The sequence below is a fragment of the Oreochromis aureus genome, linkage group 7, assembly GCF_013358895.1.
Source record: "Oreochromis aureus strain Israel breed Guangdong linkage group 7, ZZ_aureus, whole genome shotgun sequence".
In the NCBI taxonomy this organism is placed as follows: Eukaryota; Metazoa; Chordata; class Actinopteri; order Cichliformes; family Cichlidae; genus Oreochromis; species Oreochromis aureus.
In genome coordinates, this window is record NC_052948.1 from 44,946,761 (window position 1) to 44,968,136 (window position 21,376).

At 41.3% G+C, this 21,376-nt stretch overlaps 3 protein-coding genes across 4 annotated transcripts in view; 1 reads left to right on the plus strand and 2 right to left on the minus strand.

The window, feature by feature from the left end:
* Window positions 1–4: 4 nt before the first annotated feature.
* LOC116312204 (zinc finger protein 436) lies at window positions 5–4,958 on the plus strand. Its single transcript, XM_031729566.2, has 2 exons — window positions 5–314; window positions 1,495–4,958. The coding sequence occupies exons 1-2, from the start codon at window positions 116–118 to the stop codon at window positions 3,084–3,086; spliced, it is 1,791 nt and encodes a 596-aa protein (XP_031585426.1). The 5' UTR covers window positions 5–115; the 3' UTR covers window positions 3,087–4,958.
* Window positions 4,959–5,005: 47 nt separating this feature from the next.
* Window positions 5,006–7,816, minus strand: LOC120441116 (proteinase-activated receptor 3). The gene is made up of 2 exons (XM_039614861.1): window positions 7,709–7,816; window positions 5,006–7,182 (listed from the first exon to the last, which is right to left on the minus strand). Exon 2 carries the CDS (start codon window positions 7,130–7,132, stop codon window positions 6,248–6,250), a length of 885 nt encoding a protein of 294 aa, XP_039470795.1. The 5' UTR covers window positions 7,133–7,182; window positions 7,709–7,816; the 3' UTR covers window positions 5,006–6,247.
* A 3,822-nt stretch (window positions 7,817–11,638) lies between these two features.
* sapcd2 (suppressor APC domain containing 2) overlaps window positions 11,639–21,376 on the minus strand; it is a 95,586-nt gene continuing 85,848 nt past the window's right edge. Inside the window, exons 2-6 of one of the 2 annotated variants that reach the window (XM_039615504.1) lie at window positions 18,784–18,917; window positions 16,259–16,405; window positions 14,349–14,441; window positions 13,499–13,615; window positions 11,639–13,396 (exon numbers count right to left, since the gene is read on the minus strand). In XM_039615504.1, the coding sequence (XP_039471438.1) occupies window positions 13,268–13,396; window positions 13,499–13,615; window positions 14,349–14,441; window positions 16,259–16,405; window positions 18,784–18,917 (620 nt within the window). In that variant the 3' untranslated portion in view covers window positions 11,639–13,267. Of the gene's footprint in view, window positions 13,397–13,498; window positions 13,619–14,348; window positions 14,442–16,258; window positions 16,406–18,783; window positions 18,918–21,376 lie in introns of both variants that reach the window. The other variant, XM_039615503.1, reaches the window with a different exon arrangement.

Here is a 21,376-nt window from a genome sequence, read left to right on the forward strand (position 1 = left end):
GTTTGTTCCGCACACGGCAGCAGGGTCGCACACACCCACTTTTACCCAGAGACTTTCAGCCTTGCGCAAACACACATCTGGTGAAGTGTGTGCAGCTGTGTCCGCTCAGGCTACAATGGCCAAGACCGGGGATCTGAAAACGTTCCTAGAGTCTTCACTGAATGAGATTTTTAAAGCCACAGTGAGCGACATCCTGGACTCAGTGGACCGGACCCTGTCCGAGTACCAGGGCACAATACAAAGGATCGAGTCTGAAAACGAGGGCCTGAAGCGGCTGCTTTTTGCACAGACGAGCACAGAGTTTGCACCTGGAGGTATGGTGACCTGCTGTCGCTTATGACATGTTAGTTAAAGCATGCCCTGGACCATCATCAGATAGACTTATGTACAAGGGAACCACGTGACACTACACCCATGAGCATTCACATGCAAATAATTCAGCTGTGCATGTTTTACAGCTGCAGCTTCAGCTGATTACTTTACTTCTTTGACTGAAAGCTCAGGTTTAGTTTGGAGACAAAGTTAGACAAGTGAGGTTGAGATTGTTTGATGAGGGATAGTGAATATACTGGACAAAGGCTGATGCAGAGCTGGAGCTACCAGGCAGGAGGAAAAGAGGAAGACCACAGAGGAGAATCGTAGATGTAGTGAAGGGGGACATGGCAGAGGGTTGGTGTGACAGAGGAGAATGCTAGGGACAGAGAGGAAGCAGATGTTCAACTGTGGTGACACCTACAGGGAGCAGCTGAAAGAAAATTAAATATGAGAAGAAAACTGAATCCTCTGTCAATTATGATTATTACTCTTAACTTATTTCAACTGTTTGTTGGCAAAAAAAAATGACTGAATAATTGACAAAACTGTCCAATTATTTATCAGTAAAGAACACAGCAATTAGTTTAAGTGCTAAAATGTTTATGAGGTAAAAAGTAGATTTTGTGCTAAGAGGTTTAGGCCTTCCCCCAAATAAAATTACCACAATAAAACAAACAAACAATATTTTAAGCAGTTGGATTTATACATTTGCGCATGAAATAGATTTTTGATGCGCAAATTCACCGCACAATGCATTTATAGCCAACGCTTTAAAGGACAATTATGGAAACTCCCTGTCTAGTGTAATATATAGTAGTGATACCGTGTAGAGTATGAATGCTAATTAGTATAGAACCAGCAAATACAGTACAATGGAAACGTCTTGAGCCATCTATCTTTTATTTATATTTTTTGCCAGAAAAAATGGAAAGTAGATGCAGGGATTTATTGAAACATGTGCCAACATGGCAAGAAAGTACTGTTGCCTCACAGCAAGGTCCTGGGTTCAAATCGACCATCTGGCCGGGGCCTTTCAGTGTGCAGTTTGATGTTCTCCCACAGTCCAGAGACATGCAGTTAGTGGGGTTAGGTCAATTCTACTTACTAATGTATACCATTCATACATTTAGCTGTGTTAAACGCTGCTGCTTTGTTCATTATTTTGCTTGAAATTCACAGATCTACATGAAGAAGAGGCCAATGAAAACTTTTCAGCTGCAGAATGGGGGAGTCATCCCAATGGTATGTTCAAGGTGTCCATATACAGCAGTGACAAGAAGAGCGTCAAGAGGAAGAGCAAAGAAAAGATGGGGGGGGGTTTGCCACCTTCAACCCTTTTTCTGCAGACTAACCACACAGTACAGCATCTGTGCGTGAACTCAACAGGTATGGAAACTGGGATATCCATAAAGTCAGATTTGGATGAAAGCCAGGCTATTGATCTCTCTCAGGCGTCAGCGCTTCTGAATTTGACATTGAAGCCAATTAAAAATGAGAGCACAGAGGTCAGGTGTGACAGTCATGACGAATACGCACATCAGCAGCCATCCCCGGGGCCCAGGCATGACTGCGGTGGTGATGAAGGCGATGTTAAAGTCACCATTGTTTCAGATCAATACATGCAGGACAGTCAGTTCATAAAGACAGAGGAAGAGGAGCAGAACGGGGACAGTTTCCCCCAGCGCGAACTGAGGTATGCATCAAAAAATTACCCAGAAGCAGAGGAGGATTCAGCGGCAGGGAGGAGGCATGTGTCTGAGCCAGAAGCAGTGACCCCTAAAGGAGACAATTTACCTGCTGTTCCTGTAGAGGAGTTTTTAGAAGTTTGTGACAACTTTTTGCGTTGTCCCACCTGTCCCAAAACGTTTAGTCGAGCGACCTCGCTCAACATCCACATCAAGACCCACAGCGGCGAGAAGGCTCACAGCTGCAGCTACTGCGGAAAATGCTTCAGCCGGGCCGACCTCCTCAAAGCCCACAAACGCACTCACACGGGAGAAAGACCCTACAGCTGCAATCTGTGCAGTAAAACCTACGCCCACCCCAGCCAGCTCCGGATACACAAACGCATACACACCGGAGAGAAGCCATATTGTTGCTCGCACTGCGGGAAGCGCTTCAACGAGCACAACCAGCTGAAAGTCCACCTGCGGACCCACACCGGGGAGAGGCCATACGGCTGCCAGGAGTGTGGCAAAACATTCAGCAACGCGGGAAACCTGCGCATCCACGAGCGGATCCACACCGGTGAGAAGCCGTATTGCTGCGCCCAGTGTGGTAAGAGGTTCAACGGCCTGGGTGACCTGAAAACACATTACAGGATCCACACTGGAGAGAGGCCGTACAGCTGCGAGCTGTGCAAAAAGACCTTCAGCCAGGCGGGCCACCTCACCATCCACATGCGGATGCACACGGGGGAAAGACCGTACAGCTGCAACGAGTGCGGCAAGAAGTTTACAGTGGCCAGCAGCCTTAAACTGCACCAGAGGACTCACACGGGCGAGAAGGAGTACAGCTGCTCATACTGCAGCAAGAGCTTCAGCAGGTCCGGTCACCTGAAGAGACACGAGCTGGTCCACACCAAGGAGAAGGTCTTCCTCTGCAGTCAGTGCGGGAAGACCTACACTGACCAGTCCTCCCTGAAGAAGCACCTGAAGATGCACGTAACAAAAGAGCAGGAGGCTCAGATCAAAGGAGGCGCATGTGGAGCTGAAAGGAACTCGGACCGACCCGCAGCCTCAGAGACACTTTCAGACACTCTTAGAAATTAAAACTGTAGGAGGTGAGTCATTTAAGAACTGACAATGAGTACTGTTTGTGACTGTAGTCAATGTGATAATGGTACACTTACAAGCTTTTTCAGGGCTTTTTAAGCCTACTTCTGCAGACGGCGTTTGAGTGTACTACATGTAAATGAGGTGCATGAACTGTCACCTTTTATATCTCAGCTTAGGGGGAATTCCAGTGAAAGGATGTGAGACAGGACGCTGAGTAAGTAGCGGATTTCTGACTTGATCAGAAAGCAGAAAAAAACTTGCATTTACATTAGCAACAGAGCCAGTTGTGACTACAGGTGCCAAAGTCGTCTAGAACCACTAAGCACAAACTCCTAATGAAAATGCTGTACTGCTAGTGTCTCAAAAATTCTCCTTCTATTTAAAAAAAAAAATCCAGTTCAGGGCTGCAAGGGCGCCGGTCACGAGTCCATCACTTGGCTTATCATAATTAAAAAGCTTAAAATGTAATAGAAAATAAAAACCAAACTAGCCGGCCTGCAGATTTGAAAACAGCGCCCTCTCTAGGATCATATATGTTGACCATATATGAATGCTTATAAAACAATAATATTTCTACATTGTCATAATATGGTTGTAATAAAGGAAAACTGTGCATATAATAATTTTATAGTATTTGTTACTGATGCTCGTCACATAAATATAAAGATTTTAGATGCGCTTTAAAAACTACAAACATTCTTAGTGTCGTTGCACTGAGCACTGAGGGATCTTCCAGGATTATTGATCGTGTTTTCCGGAGAGCTGATTGGTCAGTGGAGTTTGATCTGACAGATTACTTCCTCTGGAGTTACCGTAGTGATATACCCCCAGTGATATACCCTGGTGAAAACTCAGGGTTAATCCTGAAGTTACCTTAATAAGCCAAAATTCTGCTTCATTGTTCGAACCTCTAAAGCCTCATCTGCAGAAAAAAAATCAGTCAATTAATTCTGGCATGAAAACAACAAACTCTGAAGGTTTCTTCAGAGTACAGCTAGTACTGTGAGCTGTGGTTAAAAGCTCCAAAAGCCTGTATGTGGAACTGAAGTTAACATTAATTTGTGCAACTACTGATACTGATGTTGAGGATGTGTGTGTGTGTGTGTGTGTGTGTGTGTGTGTGTGTGTGTGTGTGTGTGTGTGTGTGTGTGTGTGTGTGTGTGTGTGTGTGTGTGTGTGTGTGTTTCAGTGCAATACACTGTTGTCTAGTCTGTGCTGTATTAATCTATTGTAAATGGAAGAAAATCAGTTTCCTTTGTAGCCCTGTCTGTCATAACACACTGTTTGTTTTTTTTTTAAATGTACATCTATGTTACCATTATGGTGACTTGTTTTTAAAAATGCTTCATCTTGAAAGACAAATTATTGACTTTGATTAAGACACTAAGTCTTTGCTACGGGATTAAATTCAACAGTGGCTCTGTCTTCAAATAAAATCTAAATTTAACATGATTTGCCCACAGGGGGTCAGCACCAGAATAACACTATAATTATGTCACTCACACGCATATTCACTTAATAATAAGCAGCGTGGTCAAACTTGATTAATTTAATGCTGTACATAGCTTTAACTCTAGAGTTAGCACATGCTCCTTTGACCTGAGAGGAATGTATCTGTGTAATAACGTCACTAAAAAAAATGTTTCTATAAATATTGTAACTGTTTAGTAAGTCATGCTGATCTTAGACGTTTAGCTTAGGCTTGCTAACAGTTACATACAGCTGGGTAAAAGCCCATCTTCATGACTGTTGTGGGACCTGCTTGTTGTGTATCAGTTTAAATGAGCGGATGTGTCCGCCTGTGTGCTACTTAAAGCCTGTTTGTGTGATCTGTGTCTAAATTAAAGAGATGCATTAATGGAAAAAGATTTTCATGTTTTATTAAGCTTTTATACGTTTACAAAAAAGCACAAAACACAGAAACATTCAAACACATTCAGTGCATGATGAAAATAAAACACACCACAGTGTGGTATTCAGATTGTGGTAAGGTGAACTGCTTTCACTGTCACTGAAGTGTCTCGTGCATTGATAGGTATGTAACGGTGCTAGAGCTAGAATCCAGGTGTGCAACGCTCGCAGAAACATGAAGACTGGGTTGTAAGCGCTGTTAGAGTGATTTCTACGACACAAATGTGAGAAAATTGGAGCTTCATTTTTGGATTCTAATACCTTTAGAAAAAAGAAAAGAGTTACTGAGTGTAGATTTTACTGGTAATTAAAAAAAAAATTTATGTTAAAATCATAAAATAAGGAGCCTTGAATAATTAGATAATAGCTCCTGTGCAAAATGGTTACACATCTCATGTCTTCCAGGTTCAAGTCCTTTCAGCCATCAAATGTTTCACTGCTGCTACAAGTATCAAATATTTGTGTGAATTTAAAGGTAAGGTCATGGCACCGTGAATTTCAGATGTGAAAATTTATCATCTTTATGAAAGTGATTTATGACCTGTTGGCCCATTGCGGTCAGACTGCAGGTATCTGAGGTTTGAATATGTAAAATATTGCTAAAAGGAAGCGGCGACTTCATCTCACCAACGTGTACTCATATCTGTCCACGATTGTTTTTGCCTGATTTCCAAACATGAAATGTTATTACTGGTGTTCCTCGTTGACTTAAATACAATTAGTCTCTGTTGTCTGCGCTCATGTGCATTAAATTCCATGTAGTTTGCGACTCAAACTGAGGGCATGGCTACACGCGAGGGCGAAAAGGGCATGCATGTTTATTTAATCAGATATATAAAGCAATAAGTGTGCATGGTTTTCTTTTAACAATTGAATTACAGGAAAGGTAACAGTGGCAGAGAGAAATCACATGAAGCGTCACAGCACCCACTGTAACTGCTGTTTGAGGGTGTCACTAACTAACCTCTCATTCCTTTATTAATTATCCTATGATATCTAGTAAAATAACAATGATTTTTACAACTTCCCACAGCCCTTGAAGATGTATTATGTCAGAGTTATCTGTAGGTCTGACTTTTCTTGTTAATTAAACCAAGAACTTCAAAATTCTGGGGTCTTGTAGGGCGCTTAGAGCTTTTTACCTCATTGGTAAATGTTTCATTAATCATAATTTTCAACATGAAATCAAGCAGGAGCAGTGCATTTGCTTGGATACATCCAGCATACATGTAGCCCTGCTGGATTTAAGTGTTGCTCCTCTGGCTGCAGGTGATGCTCCATGGCAGCCCTTCCTTGGAAAGATACAGCACAGGCTGAATGGTGCTGCTGAAGTCCATCAAGCCGAAGGCGATGTAGTGAATATAGCAGCGAAACACATCGGGGGAAAAGTACTCTTTGAAGGGGAAGAGTGCGACAGGTGGGAAGTAGTTGAACACTATGATGGCCAGGATAATGAGGACCATCTTGAAGGCTTTCTTCTTCACGGGATGCATGGCATCTCCACCAGGCCGTGACTGCCTCAGCACCCAGAGGATCGCTACGTTGCAGTACACCATGAAGGCGAACGCTCCGAGGATCATCACCGTGAAGACCCTATCGAAGTTAACGATGTTTCCTGCGCATTTGGCAGCCGCGTAGGCCAGAATGATCACCCAGACCACAATGGCCAGGACTGCCCTGTGCAGACGGTCCTTGAGCTTAGTGAAGATGATGGGGTGGACCACGGCCATGTAGCGGTCCAGGCAGATGCAGGAGAGGAAGAGGGGCGAGGAGTCTTTCATGCCGTAGAAGAAGCGCAGGACGTACCAGGTGCTGGTGGTCGTGGTGAGGAAGACGAGGTTTACGAGCTCCAGGGGAGGGATGAGACAGAAGAGGACGTCCAAAACTGCCAGATGAAGGATGAAGATGTCAGAGGTGGAAGAGTCGCGTTTGTTCTTGTGGATGAGCCACAGCACCGTGACATTGGCTGGGATGCCTAGGAACATGTTAGCGAACTGCAGGCTCAGATACCAGATAAGTACGGCTGGCATGTTTCTGCAGGACTCGTACACTGTCTTCTCAACCGCAGTGGAGTTGGGCGGTCTGTGAGAGATGAAGAGCAGAGACGAATTGACATAGAAAACCTCCATGACCTCTCAGCTAGATCAGAAAGGGAAGTTTTGAGAAGATGTGCAAAGATCTGTAAGATAAGAGGTCAGCAAGGCCCGTTAGAATCAAGAGTCAAGCAGTAACACAGTATTAAAGTGTTTCAGGGTGATGGTTGGTAGAGGCGAGTTGACACAGAGCTGTTGCTATCCTACTGCTGCTTTAACATTTCACTTTACTGGGTGGCTAATTTTGTTGCTATATTGGGAGTTATACTGTCACAATATATGCGTTTGCATTTAAAGCAGCACGGCATGTATTTTTGCATTTTTGACACTTGAGCCAGAGATAAATGAAGAATAACTGCTTGAATCAGTCTTTCCACACTTCACACTTTTTTTTTTTACCTTTTTTTAAACAGGGTTAAAAAAAACTCTTCAATACCCAAGTGAACATCCTGATCCTGCAAGTAAAACTGAAGTCTTATTTAATTTTTTTTTATTAATAACAGCTGGCTAATGTTAGAAAGATCATAAACAGAATTAGTTACAGCTCATTAATTCAGTAATGATACACCTCTCACCCTTTATTCATATTCTTATGAACAGAAATCGTCTTACCTCTCAGCCTCTTTTGCCTTTAACTGTTCAAGTACAACACCCTCAATAGCCTCGCAACCACATATACAAAGTTTTTACACACCCCCACAGAGCTGTGACGTGACTGTGTATAATATTACTGACAGCTGCTGGAATTGTTTGTGTGGGTTTGTGCATATTTCCATGCACCACACCATTTCTATCTGTGGCATGTAAATGTGCAGCCTGAGCTGAACAGAGCTCCATCTCATGCAGAACAAAAGTGCTCATAAAGGTTGCGGCACTAGCCAATGAAGAAAACACGGCCACCAAGACTTATCAGCTAACACAGGATGCAGACACTTAAGCAAAACTGTTTCTACTGTAATCTAGCGATCAGGAGTTACCAGGTGCTCACCTGATTAGTGGGATGTCTTCCTGAAGCGGCTGGTGCCCAAAATCTCCATGAATCATTCATGTGTCTCCTGTTTACATCTTTTCCAGTTTGAGAGCCCCTACCTCAAAATGATTAAGAAACATATGAAAGAACATGAGCCAACACTTCAGGGATCATCCAATCACAGCGTGGAGATGAGGGCGTGGAGGCTGAGGATCTCCCTCTGGATGCCACGATGTCTTTTTTGGCCCGTGTGCACCACCTTTAAAATGAACACTGACAAAACTAACGCAAGTAATTTCTCGAATGGGTGAAAGGTAGTTGAAGCGGTTTGAAATAAACAGCTAAAAAGAAAAAAAAACAGGTTAAAACAAAGATTAAGGGAGGAGCAGATGTTGCGGCAAGTCATCATCCATTCACAGCGATTGGCAATGATGCAACAAACTAATGGTGCCTGACGGAAAATCGGCAGTAAACAACTGATGCAACAGTCCAGAAAAATCACTTCTGATTGGTGTAACATGTGTAACAGGTTACATGAGACTGTCAGGTTTCACGGTGTGATGTCTGCCGGGTGGGTTATCAAGCACGCCAAACGGGGGACGCGTCCTTATTCCTACTGAAATACTGCACGTCACCTCACGCCATGATTCACAATTACACCATAAATGCTTTGAGGATCTATGGAGACCTTTAATGTGGAGGATTACAGAATTACCTCTCAGGTGACCTTTGACCTTTTCACAACTTATCACAATTAATTTAAAAGACTGTTGTGAAGTTTACAGTCTCTGAACATGTAGATGTCTGTCAGTCCCTTCATGGCGTCCTGCTCGTTTATAGCGTTTCAGTGGTTTGGGTTGTTTGAACAGCTTTACAAGGTGCCTGCTGAGGTTTGTTTACCTTTGAGTTTGTGTGTGTGTGTGTGTGTGTGTGTGTGTGTGTGTGTGTGTGTTGTCAGGTATACAGGGGGTGTTTCTCCCTCATGAAAGGTGGAAGACTTCCACAGGTTTGCTCTGATACTCTATCATCAGAAAGAACAAAAGCAGATGGCAACGACAGCAACACGTCAGCTGTTTTCTGAATCACAGACACATTTTGTGGCTTCACATAACTTTTAAATGAATATTAGTATTTGTCATCGATTTCAAAGACTCTTACCTTGGTCATATTGTACAAAATAATCCTTTATATCTACGCTGTTCCAGTGCAGATAACGATTACACTGATATCCCTCATCGGTGTCAGTTGTCGGTGTCGACGGTGACTCGGGTATAAATTAGACTTGGCGAGCCTCCTTGTGCGCACACAGACCTGCCTAGGAACAGCGTGATTTTCCACATCTGTTGCATCGTGTGACCATCTGGCTGCGAGCAGTTTGACATTAGACGTCACACTGAGTTGCATTGCTTGGACCTCCAAGGTTTCACGGTCCACGACAGTGCAGCATCTTTACAAAGTATTTTATTTACATTTTTTTCTAGGAGAAAATAGTGTGAATTGGGAAAAACTTGTTAGAAGGATCACATTCATTCTTTAACACAGCCTGAACTCTCTTAGGCAGCTTTCCTGTACTTTCTTTAAATAGTTTTCTGGAATAGTTTTCCAGGCTTCTTCAAAGCTCTTCTTTGGATGTTGGATGCCTGGATGCCTTCTGTTCTCTGTCCACATGATCCCACATTGCTTCAATAGTGATAAGGTCTGGGCTCTGGGGAGGCCAATCCATGAATGCTTCAGTGTTTTTCTATCCAGGTATGTTTTTACTGCATTTGCTATGTGTTTGGGATCATAGTTGTGCTAAAAAATGAAGCCATTGCCAATAAAACGTTTTCCAGATGGTATTGCACAGTGGATCAAAGTTTGATGGCACTTTTCTGTGTTCGTAATTCTGTAAATTTTCACAAGATCTCCAACACCTCTGACTAAAATGAAGCCAGAGGCAGAGCCTCCACCTGTTCCCACTGGTTTTCAGTCCAGTTTTTGTGTTATTTGGCATACCTCAGGCGTTTGCCTTTCATAAGAATGGCTTCTTGACAGCCACCTTCCCACTGAAGCTATTTATGAAGTGCTTTCAGTGAACAGTAGATGGATCTACTGAAGGTCTAGATGTATCTCTCAGTCCTGTGTCAGGTCTTTGTCTTGTTTATTAAGGATATGAACTTTAGATATTGTACATTTTCTGTGGCTAGGATTTATTTCAGTCCTCCTGGTTCTTTTTTGTCCTCCACTTGTCCATCTTCCTGAAATCTTTTAAGGACAGACTGCACACCACACTGAGATATGGCAGGTTGTCAGTCAATAGCTCTTTGGGAATCAGCTTGTTGGTGCACAAATACTGTTTTATGCCTGTGCTATCTTTAGCATTTTTTGCAGATTGAACTAAAGACATGGAAATAAATCATGCATTTTTGCAACAGGCTCCTAGTACCAAAGTTATGTGTAGACACAACAATGGTTCTTCCCTTGGATTAGGTTCCTTTAAATGATGCTCAGTTGGTCCCAAGGGGGTCCAAAGTGTGCCAAGAAAATATCCCCCACACCATTACACCACCACCAACCTAAATATTCATGTACTGTGCAACAAATTCTGACCCTACTATCCAAATACACACCAGAAATCAAGATTCTTTAGACCAGGCAACAATTTTCCCTGACTTTGACTGTCCAATTTTGGTTAGTCCATGTGAATTGTAGCTGTCTTAACTGATGAGAGTGGTGCACAGCGTGGTCTTCTCCTGCTGTAGCTAATGTTCAACTTGTACAGTCTTTTGCATACTTGGTTGTAATTAGCTGCTATTTGTTGCCTTCCTATCAGCTTGCAGCAGTCTGACTATTTTCCTGATTTCTAACAAGACATTTTCTTCCTGAGAACTGCTGCTCACTTCATATTTTCTTTTTTTCAGGCCATCCTCTAAAAAACCTTAAGCTTGGTTGTTTGGGAAAATCCCAGTAGGTCAGCCTGTTTGGCACTAAAAAAAAAACACGCCCCATATAAAATCACTTAAATCTTTCTCTTTCTTCTTCTTTCTGAAGCTCGGTTTAAACTTCAGCAGGTCGTCTGGCAGTGAGTTGTTGCCATCTGTGGGAGAAGTGCAAACGTGTTGCATTAATTACATCAGGCAATCATCACTAGCAGCCAACAAGGGAAATCTCCTGGAGTTATGACCAGGAATCACAGCAGAGCTAAACGGGCCAGATTATCCTTAAATATCAGTTCTACTCAAGTTTTTCTTTTAATATGTAACTGCTTTGCTGTGTAAATTGCAATTGCAGTTTGTGACTAGCAAACTGCATCAAAATATGGAAGCAGAAAAAGAGAAGTGAGACCACAGAGCTGCTCATCTTTTCTGATATAGAGACCAGCTGATATTACTTTTGCATCAGCATCCACATTTCTTTTAAATAAGCTTTGTGCACACTGAAAGATAATCGATATGAAAAGAGCTGAGATTCAAACAAATATCATCCATTTCTGTCATATTGTGCTGTTTTTATAATGTTTATTCTTTAATTTAAGTGTTTAGCGTCAGCACAGCTTGCGGGAAAATGCATCTCGAAGAACCACAGAACAAGTGTCATCGCTGTCATGTTTATTTCTGACATTTAACCTGAAGTCTGAGTCCTCTCAATAGAAAGCAGAAGGAAAAAAGAGTTTCACACATCATGTAGTTTGAGCAGCAAGAAACATACAATCAAACAAGTGGGGGCCGGACACCCACACGGGACAGAAACTGTTATACGCAGACTTCCCAGCAGTACCATACAGTTGCTATTGAACCATAATGTGTTTATTTATTTCTATTTCCACCCACAAACTAAACAGTACTCCTGTAAACTTGCAGACTGCTGGTAAAAGGGGAAACATACAAGGACAAAACAGGGTTTTCACATCTGTGCTAGCGTTTTAATCTCTAAGATTCAAAGTGAAATCTCTTCAGAGATTCCTTCAGGTCATGGAGGTAGGTCCTCCAGGGGTGTCCTGTGGTGTCTGGCACCAGATCGTTTGGGCCTCTGTGGATCAAGCTTGTTCTGCATCAGCGAGGCTGGAAGTCAGATGTCTGCCATGCTCCTTGAGCATCTTCAACGGTGTTTGCAGAGTGGCAGGCTGTTGCTATCAGTCTGACCTTCAGCAGGGTTTAGGCGAATGTTATGAGTCAAAACATCATCAGTGCGAATTCTAGGGAATAATATTTCCCAACAGAACACTCCATTGTATCGGAGTCATCAGTGCTTATTTTGTTTATTTGTATTATGTTTTTTTTTTTTATTTCCGGCAGCAGCTCTCCCAAAATATTCACCATCTACTACGTTCATGCTCCGCAGCTTTCTTCCACATGCAAACTTCCAAATTTCCCTAATCCACCTCTGCCTCTGCATCTCATTGGATAGTAGGCTATCCTTCCATTTTTTTTCTCCAGTCTTTAAAAAAAGATAATAACATTCAAAAACTGAGGAACATTTAACATGCTACTATGAAATACAAACTGCTCTTTCAGTAATTCATCTCTGTCAGTGTTTGAAATCAAACACTGTGAAACCAGGGAAACGTGCTATTGAGGATTAATTTACATCAAAGGGGAGAAATACTGAAAGTCGGTGACAAAGTGTCTCTTATACAGATTGAAATAAAAGTACCAAACTTAAAAAAATGTATTTAGGTCACAGCAAGCGTATCCAGCTAATGATTTGTTTTCCTTTTTAAGAGTATGGCGTTTTATTCCAAGAGAAATGTCCCCTCCCCGCCACTTCCACTGTCCAATAGCTTCTCAAACCGCTACTTAAGAAGCCCCGTTGGACTCCCGGTGAATGTAAACGTTCGTGTTATTTGTTTGTTGTGCAGTGGAGATCCTCTAATCCTGCAAGAAATGGAGTGATGGGACCATGAGCCTCAAGTTCCAGTCTTCTTTTTCTTCTAACCCTAACAGGAGTGTTATTGCAGTACTCGTACAACGAGAAAAAAAGAAAAAAAAAAAAGGAAAAAGGATTTAGACAGGATCAGTGTTAGGATCAGGAGTGCTCGCATCTAGCAGCAGTGTGTGGTTTGATTTGGGTTGGAGTGCTCGCATTTATGGCTAAAGGTGCGTCACTGTCCCAAACGGGCAGCTGGGTAAACAGGAGTCAGTTTCAGATTACCGGCGTGCTGATATGACATCATCATGATGTCTCCTAGCTGACGTTTGGTGTTGGGTGGAGTTTCTTTTTTTTCAGATAAAGGTGGAATCCAAGGTGCTTGTGTCTTGTGTACTGCGGGCTCGGGCCTCAAAAAGCTGCTTTATCAAAGCCGACTTCTCCTGCTCCAGCTGGGTGATCCGCTCGCTTTTCTCCGTCACCTCCTTAAAGAAAAGGTAGAAGAGAAAATAAGTGAGCAGGCTTAAAAGAAAACAACCAAACAGTATGTTTGGTTGGTTATTGGTGACACATTAAATATATAAAACCTGAGTGAGGAGGCGGTTCTGGTCCTTCAGTCTCTGGATGGCTTGTGGAGGAGCTGGAGCAGGAGGCTGGGCGTTAGCTGAGAGAGCTGCTGTCTGAGCGCCGCTGGAAGGAAATGGCTGCTAAGAAACGAACAGGAACCTGTTACACTTCAGCTCTGCCACAGTGTGTCACAGAGTAACAAAATTAACATGTTGAACATTAACCTGGCTTCCCTTTAACTGCTTTGCCTGCTTCAGGCTATTTATTATTATTTTGAGAAATATTTACTGCATTCAACATTTCCAGGTAACAAAAAGAAAAGACATGCTCTGAGTAGGACAAAATTAGGTTTTAAATTTAAATTCCACTTATTTTTTTTAAACTTTCTTTCATTTCATGCCATTTAATAAAACTCTGATAATGCTGAGACCCGCGTCCTTTATTACAGCTAAATGACTATAAGCATAATGTTTCTCAGGTTTTGTGACTCTCTGGGATTTTATTCTAAGAAATGCTGATTCTTAACCCCAATTCTTTCATTAGAGTAGCAAATATTCAGGCCCCGTAGGGTTGTGGTTGGCTTATTACAAACACATACATTACATTACAACATTACACAATTTACACAGGCTGACATTGCACTTTATTTACAGAAAACAGAGAAAGACAATATTGAAACCCACATAAAGAGTTCCTCAGGAGCTGGGCGTGCTAAGCATGTTCTGGCTATTGGACATTTTGAAAAGGTCGAGAAAAGTTTAAATCCCAATTTAGGGGTTGTAATTAGATTACACTAATAAATCCCAAATCATTAGCAATGCCTGACTCTGCTTAAATCCTAAAACAAAGAAAAACAAAAGACAAACTCACCATTCCAATAAGCTCATTAAGGCAGCGGTTGGCTTCTTGTAATTTGGGAATGAGAACATTCATGCGACTCTGATTGGCTTCTGTGAAAAAATCCTGCAAACGAGAAAGCATGAAAAAACAATCAGGGTGACATTCAGGCATCAAGTGAAAGAAAGATCCCGTGGCAAGCTGGGATGGTGACTTGACAAAGCATTTGTAAACTCAGGTAAAAAATAGTGTCCAATCAGGTAAAAGTGCTTGAAAATCAGTTTCAGAGACATAAACCAAGCCCTGTTACATATTTTTATTTTGTCTGAGGTAACTGAATTACTCTTCACCTGCCCTTAAATTATCATTTTCCTGCATTTCTCGCTCACATTTACAAGCAGTGACTGGAAAGGTTATAGCAGAAAGTTGCATATAAAAGATGGAGGTAGTGCCTTAAACCTGCATTCTTTCTAACTGCCAGCAGGGGGTCACTTCTATAGTTGTATGTAGCAGCCATTCCCAAACTTCAGACTACTTATAATCCACCCAACCTTAAAACTGCGACTCTGTGGAAAATAAAGCATTTCCTATGTGTTCTCATTCATTAATCCTGATGATTTTCCATCAACAGCCTTACTTTTCCATTTAAATTTCTTTCAAACTAATAACAAAAGATAAGACAAATCTAAGATCAAAAATTAGTCAGAAAAATGAAAAATAATAATAAGTCACTTTTAGATCCCAAGTTTTTTTCCCCAGGATTTCAAAAGAAAAACATAATGGGGAAAAAAAAAAAAAAAAATACCTATATATATATATATATATATATATATATATATATATATATATATATATATATCTATATCTATAAGTTGCAATTTTAACATTATGAATTCCTTTGTATTTATATATTTTAAATCTTAAATTATTATTTTTTATATAATCTTATATATTTTATTATTCATATTATTATTGTTTTTGTTTTTATTATTATTTAAAAAACATAACTTCAAAATGACCCCTCACCCCACCTCCAGTACCATTACAGCCTACCACTGTGAAAGTGACTTTGATTTATGTGCTCAGTAAGCATTTTCTTTTACTCTGTGACTAACAATGCACTACTAAATTAGTGACTTCAAAAAAGGATCAGACGTTAGCCACATCCATCTTTTATATGCAGTCTATACGAATGATTGAAAAAAATGTCATGCTTCTGTGACACAAAAGGTGAGCAAAATTGATTAATTAATAGTTGATTTGAAGCAAAGTCAAATCATATCAAAGCTGCAGTAGGCAGAAATAATAAAATATAGAGTCCACCATCATCCTGCAGCTTACTATAGTCCCTTCAATTAAAAAAATAATAAATACAACATTTCAAAACCAACTTTCTGAGATGAAAGTCTTCTCTTTAATCAGCTCCATCACCATGTCTATTATTTATATTCATATTTTTATTCATATCGTGAAATCACAGCAGTTGCCTTAAGGTGCTTTATATTGAAAGGTAAAGACTTTACAATGATAGAATCTTTTGTACTTTTTCTAATGCTTCATAATATTCAGCTGATCTTTTAGGAAATGTGATTCCCTAAAGTCGCCCATAATGAACTAGATTTTCTAAAGCCTGAAATAGTGCACGGCCGTAGATCCCGTTGCCTACTTCAATCTTAACGAAGAGCCGGGAGAGCACTCAAACTGTGCAACCTCCAGTTCACACTGAATGCAATATCACAACAAATTACTGAGACAGTCGCAGCCTCATGCTTAGTGTTTTCATTCATTTCACAGACTAACAATTTATAATTGTATGTTTTAAACAATTAGTCTATATTCTAGATATTTTAGAAGCACTGTCTTGGGTTGCAACATGGTCTATAAGTTTTATTTTAAATGCACATCACACTTGGTAGCTGTTTCAGAGTAGTGTTTGAACTGACCGCGCAGTGTGAGCTTTGGCCGATGTGCCGCTGTCTCTCTGTGACATTGTGGATTTGGCCCTGGTACCATTCTCGGGCCCGTTCCACCACTTCCAGGCCCGCCAGCAGGGAATCCTTCTCCTGCTCCAGCTCTTTCATTTGCTTCAACTGCGTGAGTTGAAATTTAAAAGCAGATGTAGGAGAGTAAAAAGAAAGGGGAAGAAAAAAGCTTGGTTAAAAGCCTAAAACAAACTCACCTGAAGTCAATTTCTGTACAGATTCCCCACTGAGACTCTAATGAATGAAAACATTTAAGTTTTGTGACATCACTAAGAGAGCTTTCAAATCAAGATGAAATCTAATCACTGATTTTTTATTTATTTTTTGCCAGCACTCTGCATGGTAGACAAACTCCAGTCTTTTCACAAGGGCATCCGCAGCACACTCTTTTGTGCTGGCTGAGACAATGGCGCCACACCAGTTGTGCGGGACTCTCTCCCATCATGAACAACGTTTAGAGGAGCAATCACCCCCAGCGCTATGGCAACCGCACAGCAACCTAAGAATGGGGTAAACAGCACTTCAGCTATGGCCACCCCAGTGTTTGTGAAAGAGAGACAGAGAGGAAGAGATGTGTGAGAGAAAAAGCATGTGTGAGTGTGTTTGCAGCCCAGCAAGGCTGCAATGAGTTGTGCTGACCAGGCTGTCCATGCAGCAAGCTGCCACAGTCAAGGCCTCACTGTTGGCATTCAGCCACCTGGTGTGTCATCTATGTCTATCTATCCACCCATGGCTCCATCCATCCAGCCAATCCTGCGCAGCTCCCTACATTCCGCAGATCATCGCTCATACACCAGTAAACATGCAGGAAACACTGCCTGACGACACACTATAATCCTTCACCAAAAGCACTAAAGTGAGTGTTTGCAAATGAAGAGGAGAGGAGGGGGCCTCTGAGAATGAAATGGTCGGAGGGGGGAGTCCATGTTAAGAATGAAGCACCAGTGTCAATTCTCCCAAAGGGCGCAAAGAAGAGAAAATACACAGAGAAGAGATAGAACAGCAAAAAGCTTAAAGGGTTATGGAAGATTTGTGTTTCCCTGCTGTCATGAATGCACACGAAAGCACAGATTTGATACCAAACTGACTCAAAGAACACAAAGTGATTTCAAACTAAAAGGGATAAAAGTGATAAAAACAAGAATATTTATGAAGACTTATTCTGATCATTCGATTAATTGGCAAGTCTTCTTTCCTGACATGTTTAATATGCCTGAATATTAAAGAAACTAAGGCAGGAAGTGCACACATTGGTGAAGAAATGGTTTAAAATGTTATACCCTGTCAATCAGCTAACTCTTAAAGTTAGAGCACATCATTTAGTTACATTTTCTTTAATTAATCAGACTTCTTAAAGACTTTATCATAACCCAAAAAGTTAAACTTACACTCACACTGTATCAAATCCTCACCCTGTAACCACCAAAGAATCTTACTTTGTTAATTTTGGGCACAAAAAAAACCTCACAAATCATTGATTTCTACTGTCCATTTCAGCTCATACATAAAGTGGCTACTGGGAAAACTTTGCACCTCGCTGACACAATTAAATACCAATACAACATCTTCAACAGTGTAACCTTTTCATTACAAAACCATCTCACAGACAGCCTCTAAATGTCTCTATCCTCTATGACTATCTCTCCCTCTCCTTCTCCATCCCTCTCAACCTACTCACCCACAGGAAAAAGTGCAGGGCCTTGCTGCTGTAGAGGCTACTGCTGAGGGGGATGAAGACGGTAGTGTAGGCTGCCCACACAAAAGCTGGGCCGGGCCTGCCAAGCGAGTCCTCTACTTCTACCAGGCCCCTGGGCCCGACTCGGCTCACTACCATCAGGGCAGCAGCGGGCCAAGCCGGCCTGGGGTGGGAGGGACAGAGGGGAGGGGGAAGAGGAGGAGGAGGAGGAGGAGAGGGGCTGGGATGGAGGAAGAAGGAGGGGAGCCGGTCAGTAAATTTCTCCAGACACAGAGGCCAGGGGGAGAAGAAAGAGACGGAGACGCTGACAAAAACACGCAAAAGGAAAAGGGAGAAGAGGTGAGCTGAAAGAGTGGAAAACGTTGAGGCAGGGGGAGAGAGGAAGAGTGAGCGCTGGACCATAGGGTGGGAGGGGCAGAGTCAGAGGGGGAGGCAGGGGGGCAGAGGGATGGGAGGGGAATGTGTGGGCCAATAGGAGGTGAAACAGAGGAGAGCCTGCTCTGGAAATGTTTTCTAAACTTGTCAAAATAGATATTTGTCTGTTTTTCATTAAGTTTCCACACAGGCCTCAGTCTCTCTATGAAACTCCAGCACAAATGTAACAGTGAAAAGGGCCGGCCTGCTAAACTACAACGTGTATATGGCTTAAGGGTCACTGCTTAACTTATCTTTGTTTTTCCAAACAGGCTTAAACATGTAACATTTTCCAGCTGGTCTGTTTATTCCCGTTTGCATGGTAACTTCATAAAAGCCTGAAACGAATGTGTGTGTGTGCTTTTCATTCACCAACCATTCCGTAATCCACTCCATTGGAAATGGTATGCCTCCTCTGCTCTTCCCGGCTCCGCCCGTGTCGCCTTGAGCCACCGGTAAATCCTGTAGCTGATTCACTCTGAGATCTCGGCAAACCGGATTTCACAACACCTAGACAAACGTGAAACAGACAGTTTCATCATAGCAATGCAGTCTGGCGTGCACTCAGTTATTCCTGATGACAGTGGATTAAAAACAGAACACACCGCACTGTAAAAACATTTGAAAAAGTGACAATCTTGCACAGAAAAGTAAAAATACTCCTATTCTTTCCTGCACTATGACATACTTCTTCTATAATTATTCATCTTTTGGCTGCTCGCTTTAACAGTCGCCACAATGGATCATCTCCCTCCATCTCACACTATTCCCAGCATCCTCCTCTGTCACACCAACACTCTGTTCCTCATCACTACATCCAAGAATCTTCTCTGTGGACTTCCTCTTTTCTTTACCTTTTCACCTGCCTCCATCTCATTCACACACACGTATTCTCTGTAATGCATGACTCCACGTCTCAATGCTCTCTTCCACTACACATAGTTATAAAGTGGTGGGTCAATATAAAGTACTGTGCATAACTCTTGAGCCACTCCTCATTTCTTTCTAGGAAACTTTCTTGTAATTTTTTGTTGTCTTAAGCAATATTTCTTCTGGCTATTTGAAGGTCTTCCAAATCAAATGTTTTCTTTGGACATTGGCTGCTTTTTTCCAGTCCTTTTTTATTTATTTATTTAATTATCTGTCATACTCTGATTTCCAAAGTACTTTCAGCTGAAAAATGTCACATATGAGATTGCATATTACTCTAACAGCTCACAAAAAGTAAGACAATGTTTGAACTGATGTATTTGCGCTGCCAGTTTTTACCACAGGAGGGAGCTGCACTCTGTAAATGTGCTCTGATGTGACAGCATTTCTATTTTCTATTTATGTGTGCCTATGCCAAGAGGCACACATATTACTATTCGTCGGATTTATTATTATGTGTGCCTATGCCAAGAGGCACACATATTACTATTCGTCGGATTTATTATTCTTATTGTGTGGATGCTTTATGCATCCACACTATTGAGTTCCTGTTTCTCTTTATTCTTTATTCTACTTTATTCTACTTTATTGTGTGGATGCTTTATGCATCCACACTATTGAGTTCCTGTTTCTCTTTATTGTGTGGATGCTTTATGCATCCACACTATTGAGTTCCTGTTTCTCTTTATTCTTTATACTTTATTATTCTAGTTGCCACTTTTTGCACTTTTTTTGGCACTTTTCTACTTCCACAATTTTCAGCCGATTTTCACCGTTCAAATTTTAAACTATTCTGCTATTTCTGCTAATGATGGCTATGACTTTTGGTATTTTTAACTGTTATACTTTTTAAAATATTCTACTTTTTTCCTTTAATTTGTCCCATTGAAATGAATGGGAAACTTCTGCAATTCTGCTAAATTTTGCTTGTTTTTGAAACTTAACTACTTTTTCCTACTTTCACGTAGAACAACCATTCAAACTTTAAAATGTTCTCAAATTATTGGGCTATTCAGGAATAAATCAGATTTTTCAAATCTTTTACCGTTTTATTTTTATGCCTCTTAAAGTTTTGAGTTGGAAAATTGTGATTTTCACAAAATACATGCGTTGTTATGGTTGCTATGCACTTGGCTTCCAGTGTGCCACTGTAGGTTTCGCAGTCTTCTCTTCATGACCGAACAACTTCTTGCTACTTGCTCAATTTTCACTCAACTTCCACAAATTATACATCAAAACGTAGGTATTTTTGCTGGCTTTCCGAAAATGTCACCATCATTGTTGTGAGACTTATAGAATTTTGGCAAATCTCCTCAGAGCAACACAAAGTCTGAAAACTCTCCATAGAAAGTCAATGGAGAGTTTGTTCAAAATCACCGCTTGATTTCTGTAATGAGAGGCATATTCGAATCGTCATATCTCCTTAACGAGCGAAGTTAAAACATGAGGCTTGTCCCAGTATATCTTCAGACACTCCTGACGCTCACAATTCAAGAATTTTTTCTCACCTATTACCGTTCTGAGATGAGTTACACTTGTTTGAGCGTAGGAAATTAGTCCTTCGCTCAGATTTCTTCAGATTTCAAACTCTGGAAATGAACCACTTTTTCTCTCGTCATAACTTTTGTTGGATTTCCACAGAGACCTGAAAATTTCCATGATTGTTCACCAAAGCCTGCTGTCTCTTACGGTGAAAGAATGATATCAATACTCCAAATAGATTTAGAGTTAGAAAGCGTTGTTTGAGGGCAAGTCAAGGCAGTTTTGCTTTGCTCTACTCAGTTATGGTGCATTAGAAGTCAAATATCTTTAATAATTCATATTTTAATGATACATTGTCAACACTTTAAGATTCCCCATCTCTTCTGAACAAAACGGTGTAAGAATGACCGTTCTAGCCCCTATAGTTAGGAAATTATGGTCATTTGTTTGAGGGGAGTCGTCATTATGAGAAATAGACTGCAAAAATCCTGTGTCTCTCTGTGCTGCATGCACCTGTTTTGGCGGGAAAAAGTGCACAGCCTCTCTGATTGGTGGAT

Bases quoted from the DNA above. Each gene is read 5' to 3' on its own strand.
- LOC120441116 (XM_039614861.1), bottom strand. From the start codon at position 7,132: ATGGAGGTTTTCTATGTCAATTCGTCTCTGCTCTTCATCTCTCACAGA.
- LOC116312204 (XM_031729566.2), top strand. From the start codon at position 116: ATGGCCAAGACCGGGGATCTGAAAACGTTCCTAGAGTCTTCACTGAAT. The intron at 315-1,494 runs GTATGGTGACCT...TGAAATTCACAG, and splicing joins CACAGAGTTTGCACCTGGAG to ATCTACATGAAGAAGAGGCC.